Source organism: Octopus bimaculoides, chromosome 5 (genome assembly GCF_046866305.1).
Source record: "Octopus bimaculoides isolate indiv1 chromosome 5, ASM4686630v1, whole genome shotgun sequence".
Lineage (NCBI taxonomy): Eukaryota > Metazoa > Mollusca > Cephalopoda > Octopoda > Octopodidae > Octopus > Octopus bimaculoides.
Window position 1 is genome coordinate 8,328,331 of NC_142932.1, and position 12,624 is coordinate 8,340,954.

Consider the following 12,624-nt stretch of genomic DNA (forward strand, 5'->3'; position numbering starts at 1 on the left):
AGAGGAAGAAGGACAACAGTCACAACCTACTTCAAAACCTTTCAAGATTAGGGATAATTATCAGATTAGAGACCTGGTACTAATGCTTTTAACAAAAGATTCCACTAAATACCCTCAAGGGCCAAGTACTTGTGTCAGACTGAGACAATGAGTTCAGTCAACTCTTGCCCCAATAATAGGAACAGTTCCAACAAGCTTCAGAGTATGCATCTAAATAGCTCTGGTGTTGGGCAAGTTTAAAACCTATCTTTATTAACCCTTTAGCATTTAAACTAGCCATATCCAGCTCAAATATTCCACCAGTTTCATGTTCAAATTGGCCAGATCCAGCTCTTCACATTTTCCTTTGAGGGTCAATAAAGTACTAGTGAAACACTGGGGGTTGATGTAATCGACTAGTCCTCCCCACCCACCCAAAAGAAATTTCAAACCTTGTGCCTTTAGCAGACAAGATTACTGCTACTATTATCTGGGTAGCAAGCTGGTAGTATTGTTAGCGTACCGAGCAAAATGCTTAATGCCATTTCGTCCAGTTTTACATCACGAGTTCAAATTCCGCTAAGGGTGACTTTGCCTTTCATCCTTTCGGAGTCAATAAAATAACCAGTTGAACACTGAGGTCGATGTAATAGACATATGCCCTTCCCGGAAATTGCTGGCCTTGTGCCAGAATTTGAAACCATTATTTCTTCCAACCTTTTCTCTCTGTAAAATATCCATGCCATAGCCACACATCTGTTTTCATTCCATTCTTAAAAGTACCCCTTCCACATACTCACTTTTGCCAGCCATTGCATACATGCATGAATGCCTATCGGTGTGTTAGTGGTTGAAACTGGTTTCAATGAACTGCTTCCTTTAACTCAAGCTTGTATCATCATCATTGTTTACAGCTAAGTATGCCCTAAGACTTATGAATAATGATGCTTTTGTTGTGACCATCCAGTCATCTACTTCCATATATGTCAACAAGTCAATGTGCATGTTTAAGACGTGAGCTGAGGAAATCTACTTCCATATATGTCAACAAGTCAATGTGCATGTTTAAGACGTGAGCTGAGGAAATCTAGCAGCTATTTCTGAATAACTATGGAGAACCTTAAGGCACCAGGGACATATTACAACTGAAGAACAACTAAGGTACAGTTATGCTGAAAGAAAAAAAATCCTTAATTTTACAATTTCATAGAAATCTAACTTATCTACAAATATTTTAAGTGTTGTACCGAGATAACTATGGTATATAATTGAAGACACTCTTTTATACAAATACAATAACCAACCATATAAAAGAAAGATTTGAAATTTTCTGAAAGTTTATTTATACACGTAACATTTTTAAATAATTATACATCTAACTGTAAAATATTGATATGGAAGTGCAATTTGTAATCGGTGGTTTCAATCATTGAACTGTACCCATGTTAAGGTACTGTCAAACAAATCAACCCCAGTACTCATTTTTAAGCCTGGCTTATTTATTCTGTCGGCAGGTTACAGGAACATAAACAAAAACCTGTTGTCAATCGGTAGGCTAGGGACCAACACTTATACATAATACACACGCACAAGAGCTACCACACAGTTTCCGTCTTCTAAATTCACTCACAGCGTATTGGACGCCCCAGGGTTACAGTAGAAGACGCTTGCACAAGATACCATATAGTGAGACTGAACCCAAAACTACATGGTTGCAAAGAAAGCTTCTTAATCAGTCTACATATATAAAGATGAGAATGTGTGTCTGTGAGTGTGTGAGTCCCTAAAACTCGAGAACTACACAACCAGTTTCATTCAAATTTTACACATGCCTTACTTAGGGTCCAGGTGGTGTTTTAGGCGAAAAAACTTTTTAACTTCTTGCCTAGTGCGAGCCCAGTGCAATATTACATCTCCACTATTGCAGTACTACGTGTCAAAAGTGAAACAATAACCTCTATTCTAATGTCAGACAGTTTCACTTTAATACTGAAACTATTATCTCACATATATACAGGGATACATACATAAATGCGATTGACAAACTTTTATTCCCTACAAACCGTGAGGTTTTTCAATAGTTTTGGGAAAATCTTTCACACATTTACTTACTACTATATATATATATATTATATATACACACACACACACACACACACATACATACGTACAAATACACACATACATACAAATAAATACATACATACAAATACCTGTCAGTCTTTTCCAAATGCGATGGACAGTCAAACATTTCTTCCTACAAACTGACTTTCTTGAAAATCTTTAAAACATTTACTTACTACCATATATATATATATCGTCATCATCATCATCATCGTTTAACTGAGGACTGGTGAAATCTACTTTACACTGTCTAACTGGAAACCCCGAAATTTTCACTTTAATTTTTTTCTCTACCCGAGATCGCGCTAAAATTTATTTTGTTACCACTTAGGAAATTACAACACTAAAATTTATTCCGTTGCCACTTTGGAAGGTTTCAAGATGAATATCATGCAATGTCCTCCATTCCGCCTATTGGATTTGTTTGGAATCAGCTGTGACCAGGACCATCTAATTGAATGGCTGAAATCATATGGACTTTTAGCAGAAGCTCATGTCTGTGACTGTGGCCACAATCGTTCGTTTGTGAAATTTCCGTGACTTCAAGATGAGTATAGTTGGAAGTGCACTGCTCGACAGTGTCGAAAATGCTTTTACATTAGAAAAGGATCGTTTTTCCAAAATAGTAATACTGCTGCTCTTTCAGTATTGGTGTTCCATTGATGAACCCTTGCAGAAAATTATGCACGAGCTAAAAATTGCGAGTTGGTCCACTGTGGTGGATTGAGCCAATTTCTGCAGAGATATTCTGGCACAACACCTAATTGATAATCCATTAATGATTGGCGGCCCTGATGTCGTAGTTGCCATCGATGAGTCTAAATTTATGCACCAAAAGTATCGGCGGGGTGCGCACTACGATGGCACTTGGGTGGGGTTGAATTGGACAATCCCACCAATTGCTTCTTATCTATATGGCCGGATAATAGCCGGTTCATGGATTCCTTGGAATCCATTATCCGGCAACATGTCCGTCCAGGGAGCATCATTTTCACAGATGAATGGGCACGTTATCGTAATTTGCAGCAGCAAGGGTTCCTGCATTTAACGGTAAACCATTCAGTTTCATTTGTTGATGAAGCCACAGGTGTACACACAAATCATGTAGAAGGAATGTGGGCGCATGCTAAGCGAAAATATCAGCAACTTTATAGTACCTCATCCGAGTTGTTTCCCACGTATTTAATTGAATTCATGTGGCGGAAGAGGTACTCTATTAGACTATTTGAGCACCTCTTTGCTCAAATTGCTGAGCAATACACATTTTAAATACATATATACATAACATACTTTTTTTTTTAAACAAACATTCTTAACTAATACAAGATTTCACATAAGATCAATGAAGAACACAAACACGTACTGAAACAGTGACTAAACTTATGTTATTTTGTTGGGATTAATCTACCTTTAAAAGGGAAAAAACAAAACCGACGTATACGACAGGTATGTAAAATATACTTGTGTACTTTTTTCTCTGTTTATTAATTTTCGTGTTTTTGCAATATTGAAAAAAAAGTTTCGGAAAGCTAACATTTTAAAATTATTGGGGAAGGGACAGGGTGACTGCGCCGAGTCTACCCTTTATAGTTTCTATATTTAACTGTGCGTGTATATTCCTATTTTTGCTTGTTCTCTTCTACTTTTCTACTAGAAACGTTTACTTTGGAATTTACTTCTATTGAGAAAAAAATATCGTGTGCATGTTATTTTTAACAAGTTTTCTTATGACGGCTTCTCTTCACTGCCTATTACTTCATTAGAAATCTACGGATGCACATACGCACATAATAGAGAAAAATGAAACAAATATGGACGACTTGCTCCGAAACACCACCGAGTGGGGAACGCTTCTCAAAAAATAACCTGCACTGGGAGTTGATATAATCGACGTAATCCGTTTGTCTGTCCCCTCTGTGTGTAGCCCCTTGTGGGTAGTAAAGAAATAACACACACACACACACACATACATATACATATATATATATATATATATATGCACACGCGAGAAAAATAAATATATGAAATTGAACGTCAGTGGTAGCTTTTATCCAACTATCTTCGAAAAAAAAAGAAAAGAAACAAGGATTGGTGAACGTGAGCGGAAAGAGAAAATAAGTGGACTAAGTGTTTTGAAAGGGGAATAGTGACAAAATTAAACAAACCACAATGACCAGAATTCGATATACGATAAGGATTGCCTTATACGTTTTCCAGCATTGCTGGGAGTGATATCAATTTTAGATGGAGCTTCATGAAGTTTCTCATTTTCTTTTTTTTATTGTCATGTTTATAAAAAAAACTGCACCCTTTATAGGGATGGCTAAACCACTCCTGATCCCCTCCTTATAATTATTATTTCAAGCTGTGTTTAAGACACTTCACAGAAAGGCCCTATATATATATATATATATATATATATATATATACATATAAATATATGGTAATCTTCAAGTTTAGGGGGATAAAAAAATAAATAAAAACATTCAAGGGAAGTAACTGAACGTCTTACCAGTATTCTCCGTACATCTCTGTTTATAAATAAATCAATCACACACGTGATTTGATTGACGTTAGTGTGTGATTTATTTATAAACAGGTAGAAGAAAACGGATAATACTGGTAAGTCGTTCAGTTATTTCCCTTGGGTATTTTTATTTACTTTTTTACCCCCCTAAACTTGAAGATTACCTATATATATATATATATATATATATATATATCTCACGATAACGAATCTTTCACTAAAATGGTAAAATAAATTCTTCAAATTTTGCCACAAGAGCAGCAATTTTGGGGGAGAGGCAAGTCGATTACATCGAACCAGTATTCATCTGACCCTGAAAGAATGAAAGGCAAAGTCAACCTCGGCGGAATCCGAACTTAGAACGTAGCGTCAGACGAAATACCATTAAGCATTTCGCCCGGCGTGCTAACGATTCTGCCAGCTCGCCACCTTAATAATGAGAGCACTCAATAGTGCAAACCTCCGCCAAGGAAACACCAACGTCTTCTCTACGGTTAGCCAGAGATGATTTTTAAAATGAGAATATTTGAAATAAACTTGACTGCTCTCAGCCGAGAATACCAAAAATGAACCCAACCACTCTCAAATATTAAGTATAAAAAAAAGGGAAAAATAATCCAGAATCCTTGTCCGGTACCGGATCGATTCCAAAATCTAATCAGTTCGTGCCGGTTACGAGGCCAAACATCCCTAAAAGTTTCATATGAACCCATCCAGCAGTCCATGAGATATCTTGTCCACGGATAAACAAACACGACTGAAAACCATATCTCTGCCTTCGCTAGGGCGGAGGTAATAATCCTTTCTACTATAAAGACAAGGTCTGAAATTTGGTCGACCCCAGTGTGTGACTGGTACTATTGACTCCCTAAAGACTGAAGGCAAAGTCAACCTCAGTGGAATTTGAAGTCAGAACGTAGCGACGAGTGAAATACTGCTAAGCATTTCGTCCCACGTGCCAATAATTTTGTCAGCTCGCCGCCTTAATAATCTTTCGTTTTGACTTGCAGATAATGACTTCTAATCCTTTCTGCTATTCACAGACAACTTTCTTTTAATAGATCTTAGTGCTTAGTACAAGGTTTCACATTAAGTGGCTAGGAGTGCATTTTGCAAGATTTATGAGAATACAATTCCACAATCAAAAGCTTTACGCTTATTCAAGATTACTCGTACACGTTCAGTTTCCTTTAAAACTACCTCTAGTATAATAAGTTTCGGTTTTCAAATAAAATTTTAATTCGACAAACATATTTACTAGATCTCTTGACTCCAACCATTCAACACAATTTCAGATCTGTGAAATCTATTTTGTGTTGTTTTCTCCAATTCTTTGAATTTTCTATAGAAAACTACTTAGACAGGGCCTTAAAAGGATCTTTCTGATTTGGCGGGCACCATTTTTTATTTGTTTTATTTAGTGTGTCTTCTACTTTAAAACTTCGTATACTTGTATATTTTGTCTTATAGAACAGAGAAAAAATTTTATATTCGAAGTTATTTCATGTTAAAAGTTGTCATATTTCGGTAATTTCAACCAATCACTGACGTCTATTGAGGTGAAAATAATTACTGCTATGGATTGTCAACAAAACGTTGTGCGGTGTAATGGGATCTTTTCCCTTGAATAAAATTAGTGCCGTTGTTTGTCAACAACAACTATCGGCGATACTGTTATTTATGACATCGTTCGTGCGCTTGTACTGGTTTTAGCTTTAGGGTTTTAAGGGTAGGGTTATGAATATTTTTGCCAAATTTGGTGAAAATCTGTTCATTACACTGCCACAAATTTTTCACCAAATTTGGCAAAAATACTCATAACCCTAACTCTAAAACCCGAACCCTAACCCTAAAACCAATACAAATGCACGAACGATGTCATTACAGTACCGCCGATAGTTGTTGACAAACAGCACTAATTTTATTCCCATTACACCGCACAACGTTTTATTGACAATTCACAGCAGTATTGTTTTCACCTCAATAGACGTCAGTGATTGGTTGAAATTGCCGAAATACGACAATCTTAACACGAAATAACTTTAAAAAGATAAAATTTTCTCAATAACACTAAGAGTAAAAGATGTTTTTCGTATGACACATTCTACCAGTGTCCCAAGTTTGAAAGTGTTTCGTTAAGAAAACAAGTGGCGTCTGCCAAATTAGAAAGACCCCCTTAAAATCCCGTATGAACCATGTTGCATATTGTTCAAGAATCTTAAAGCTAGCTTCTTAAAAATAAAAAAAGAAAAAACAAATTCCGGTCTTAAAACTTAGAGCATTCTCAAAACTCTTGATCGAGCCAAACACCACGTCAACTAATTGCTAACTTTGCAGTTTAATGTTTAGGCTTCATTCAGTGGCAAGGACAGATCCGCGAAAAGCACAATTTCACTGAACCAAGACAAAATTTAAACGAAGTAACACATCCCCCATACATATCACTTAAACGTTCAACAAATCCTTTCGAGTACTTGGCAACTGTACCATCGCCTGGACAACACCACATGTGGTGTTCTCACTACATAAATAAATGAAGTATGTACGAAACGTACGTACTGCTATAACCTATTGAATTTTTGTTGCTTTTCTTCAGACTTTATATATATATACTCTTTTATTTGTTTCAGTCATTTGACTGCGGCCATGCTGGAGCACCGCCTTTAGTCGAGCAAATCGACCCTGGGACTTATTCTTTGTAAGCCTAATACTTATTCTATCGGTCTCTTTTGCCGAACCGCTAAGTGACGGGGACATAAACACACCAGCATCGGTTGTCAAGCAATGCTAGGGGGACAAACACAGACACACAAACATATACATATATACGACGGGCTTCTTTCAGTTTCCGTCTACCAAATCCACTCACAAGGCTTTGGTCGGCCCGAGGCTATGGTAGAAAACACTTTCCCAAGATGCCACGCAGTGGGACTGAACCCGGAACCATGTGGTTGGTTAGCAAGCTACTTACCACACAGCCACTCCTGCGCCTATGTATATATATATATAGTCTCCCCGCGTGTGTCTGTGTTTATATCTCCATAACAGGTGTTTCGGCAAAAGCGACCAATAAAATAAGTACCAGGCTTTAAAGAAAAAAAAAGTACTGGGGTCGAGTCATTCGACTAAAAAAAAAAAAAAATTCAAGGTGCCCCCTCCCCCCGCATGGCTGCAGTCTAATGACTGAAACAAGAAAAATAAAATGAATAAACCCTGGTGACAATATCGTGCAATAAAAGCTAACTGAACCGATGGCGTGAATCAGGTCTCAAGACAAACAGAAGTTGCATGCATTTAAGCACTGAATTTAATTTTCTGTATTTTTTTGTATTCATTCTTAACTTTTTAACAATATTACTGCTAACTCATTTTCAATGGTGTCTTTATCGTGAAGGTCATCAAATAAAATTGGAGAGTGATGAACAATAGCTTATTTGATAAAACACGCAATCACTAAGAGAATGTGAAATCGTAAACGAGTCTATTTTGTAGTCTGATATTGCAAGGAGATTTTCTCCTCAAAAGTCTATTGTATTATCACTTAAAAAAAAATCCATGTGACATTGCTGCCATGCATGTTTAGGTTCACCATCGCAGTCTAGTCTAAAAGGCGAATGTTAACGATTTCAATAACGAGTATTTGCAGATCATCATCTCTTCCTTATCATTCTAAAGCTGAAAAGAACGTGATACATGCTGGGGAAACTGGTAATTCCCATGGGAAAGAAGTTACTATGTTCAAACACAATAACCGTTCCGCCGGAAGATTTCACAATTATCACCATCACAAGTGAACGCAGCTTAACACGGAAAACAATCATGACGCCTCCACTCTGGAAAAACTTGCCCCAATGTGCTGAACAAATCAATGTTGAGATTAAGTTCCCCCAAATGAGCTACAAGGAACGAACGGAGTCATCTATCAAAAGTTAAACAATGACGAAGCCAACATAATTTCTGTCCCATTGATCTGTCCAACAAATAAGTACAGAATGTTTGCCCTTAATATTGTCCCAAACCCACAAAGAATTCTTTGTTCCCTTTCACATCTGCTCACAATTATTATTTTCTTTTTTTTTTTTTCGAAAATTTATTTGCTTTCATGCTTAGGCCATGCCCATCGAGATTCTACCAGCAATTTGCAGCAGAGCTTACGGAAGCTGGTCCTAAGCAAGCCTCCCTTTCTCATATACAAGAGAGAGATTATGATTATATAGTCTGGTGTGTTCTTGCCTTATTTAAAATGATATACGATTCGAGAGAAATTAAGCTATCATGTCTATCACAATGGTTCTCAACTGGGGCCCATATGACCCTTGGGGACCCATATAAAATTTTGTTAAGATTTACGTGCAATAACTTGGTTATAATTCTACAATACACAAAATATTTTAATTTTTTCATACAATTTCTAGGTTGAGAACCACTGGTCTTTCAGAACAAATGGCCGTAAAAACCCGTAAATATAGCTTTCCCTCGCTGGCTCAAAGTACTAGTTTAGCTCCAGATCAGCGTTCATAGAACAGAACTATGATGAAATGCATTCTAGCCATGAAAATGTTTATTTAGAGTATTTATTTACGATGTGGTATGAATTGAGGGAGATTTGGGTGCTATTTCTACTTCAGAAAGCAGTGTGAGGTATGAGGTGTTTAGAGAGGGGGTACTAAGTGATAAGTGGAAGAGCCAGAAAAGTTTCGGTTACATATTTTGATAGATATGCATAAATTCTATTATAAGGAGTATTCTTACGTTGTGAGTATATTTAAACTGGTCAACATGAACATCAAAAAGACTTTTGAAAGTGAAAAGAAAAAAACTGATAATCGTTTCTTATCCACAAATTCAAACCGAAAAGTATCTTATTTCCGTTTAATTCTCAGTGTTTGTTAGAATTCAAGAAGTAGTACAAATTATATTTTGATTAAATTATGAATTAATTCCATCAATACAAGAAATTCAATAATCCACATCCAATTATCATGCGAACATTTCCTTTCAATCAGCTCATATCAGTTAACTTTTGCCACAATGCATAGATGTTATGGGTTTGTAATGTTCAACCCTATCTTAAATAATTTAGAAAAAAATTATTGTATTTTTTACTGATTATCATTTATTTTTTCACTTTCTCATCAGTCATTTTATAGACACATAACGAAAAAGTGCCTAATAAGGTTTACCAAAACAAAAGTTAGTTTTTGTTTTACATAACTAGTATGTAGTGTCCCTGATCATTTTCCTCACATTTTAATGCATTTTTATGAAATGAAATTTCAAGGAAATACAATGAAAATTATATCAAAAGTTTTCATTTTTTATTACACCCAGAAAAGTTTATGCCTTTTCAAACATTCAATAATATATTCATGGTCGCTGCACAACACTGAAAACGATCTATCACAACCTGGTTATACCAATACGAAATACAAATATACGGAAAAATAAATTTCTAGTTGGAGTTTAGTTTATTCTACAAGTCAAAGCAGTAATAAAGTAGTCTACTATATAGAGATCGAAGAAAAGTATTTCTGCATAATAATCTGCAGTGTCCCATTCCTCATATATGACATTACGTTGTGCAATATTTAAATGCTAATCGATTTATTTTGTTTATAAATATTTTTTCTTCCTTAACATTTTAATCTACAAATTTCTAACAAAAATTATGCTTTAATTAATAAACGAGGCGATTAAGTTGTAAAGAGGCATGGCCTTGTTACCCCCACCCCTTACACACACATAAATACATAGAAAAATATGTAAGATTTCAAGTAGGCCAAAGCAAGAGTTCGTGGTTTATTTGTGTCCGTCAAAACTCACTATCAAAGATACCGCGCTCAGACACTTAGTTTAGTACACTTTTAGATGTACTAAACAATTAAGATGGAAGTTGTATGGCGCTGAAACCTTTAACACAAACATTAATGGAAAAAAAAATCTAGAGGGCTTCCTCCGAGGTTCGAAACTTAATTCAACCTCATCTATCAGAAGTTGTATAATTTCTTTCGCGTAAATGGAATGTAACTTCTTTATTAATTTGTTTATTAAATATATTTTCACACTATAATTTTGAGATTTCCAGACGAAAAAGCTTCGAAAACTTGCTGCCTAAATAAAAAATTCATTTCATACCGTTTTACTAATAAGTGGAGGATATTTTTCTATGAAAAATTCACCAATAAAATTTTATTCACCATAAAATATCTTTTTAAAAATTACCTAATACGTAAAGTTTCTTTCAAGGAAAAAAAAAGCTATTAATTAAATGAAAAAAAAAAAAAATGCTCTTGTTTCAAATAACGATTTTTACTAAAATTTATTTTTAAGCTGTAACTTTTTTTTCCGACGCCGAAGTTCAATTTTAATCAGTCTAAAGATTAAGATAAGAGCAGAAGGAAAAGAATGGACGAGCGAAAATGCAGTAATACCAAACTTGAACTTATGAGAATTTTCCAATGATAAATCTTTATTTCAACCGACACTTTTTCTTTCTTTCTTTCAGAGGAGGATAATCTATACGCACGTATTTTCGAAGGATTAAGATTCGGTGTTTGGCTGAGATCGAGATTCGATAGCAAAATTTTGTCATACCGACAGTTTTCCATTGATTCACGTGAATGAAAAAAAAAAATGTCCCTTATCAATAGTAAACTTTACTAAAGCCTTAAAACTTCATTTTCTTTTGCTTTAAATTTTTAAGTTAACTCTAGCGTTTTCATTACAAAATTATGTAAATTCAATAATAAAAATGACATATATAACTGGAAACAACGTGGTCGACAGGCATGCTTGAAATAGCAGTTCCCGTTAACCTCAAATTACAACTAGTTTTGAGGAGAGAAAAAAAGTAATGCGTTCCCTAAATACTCTAACTACATTAGCACCAAGGACGGAATAGCTACGGTTACACCTTTTAGTATAGCTCTTTCGGTTAACCTGAAATCAGTCAATTAGTGGTACTTACAAGTGTAGACAATTAGAAAAGAAAAAAAGAACTACATAAAAGAGAAAAGAAAACAAAGAATTACAGAAAGGGACTTTTATGAAGACAATTTTGATTCTACCACACTATGTATGAGGGAAATAAACATTTGAGTTTACAAGCGTGAAAAAAAATATTCAAAACAAAAAAAGTAGAATTTAGATAATATTTTACATTAGAAGCAGAGTCTTATTATTCAGACCTCGGAATAACGATGATGCAAGAAACCTGTTATAAAAAACATTAATATGAAATATTTGAGACAGAGAAAAGGAGAGAGAGACAGAGAAAAGGAGAGAGAGACAGAGAAAGGAGAGAGAGACAGAGAAAGAGTAAACAAGTATTTCTTGTGAGAAAATCTAAATAGGTAGAGAGATGAGAGTATGTACCTGTATTTATAAATACGGGCAAACATCTTTAATAACACTGTAATGGAATGAATTATCAAAATACTTACGGACCAGAAGAGCCACAAAGATTATATGACCTAGTCTTAATTCCATCGTTGCGTGAATCCAAGTAGAAGAAAAAAAATAGCTACTTAACGCTTTGTATAATGAGGATAAAACAATATATTATTGAAGTGTTTTATTTTCTTTTGATGTGTTTATACGAAAGCTAAAAACTAATTTTTGGTATTTACTAACAAACGAATAGTTACTTGAGTGCCTTTTCAATTAAGTTCCACCGAAGTCACTTCAGTCAACTGAGATAACTGTTTCGACTCATTGATAAATAGTCTGCCAATCCTACCGTGCCTCAAATTAACTCTATGACGTCAGCAGATTTTCATCAATCAGAAGCCACAATTCTCTCCAGCCAAATGCACCTATTTCCTGTCTCTTCGTTTCCACGCATCAGAGAGAAACTCTCTCTCTTTCTCCCATTCTCCTTCTTTATTTCTCTTTCTCTCAGCGGTTCCCACCCGTTTTGGCAAATTCAATAATCTTTCGCGACCCATTTTTCAAAAATATATTCTACTGCATCGCGCTTTTCTGTTTGATACTTG

At 35.3% G+C, this 12,624-nt stretch overlaps 1 protein-coding gene across 1 annotated transcript in view; it reads right to left on the bottom strand.

The window, feature by feature from the left end:
• LOC106882895 (uncharacterized) overlaps window positions 1-12,311 on the bottom strand; it is a 36,886-nt gene extending 24,575 nt beyond the window's left edge. Inside the window, exon 1 of the mRNA XM_089351981.1 lies at window positions 12,073-12,311. Coding sequence (XP_089208107.1) covers window positions 12,073-12,118 — 46 coding nt within the window. The 5' untranslated portion in view covers window positions 12,119-12,311. The remainder of the gene's footprint in view (window positions 1-12,072) is intronic.
• Between the last annotated feature and the right edge of the window lie 313 nt (window positions 12,312-12,624).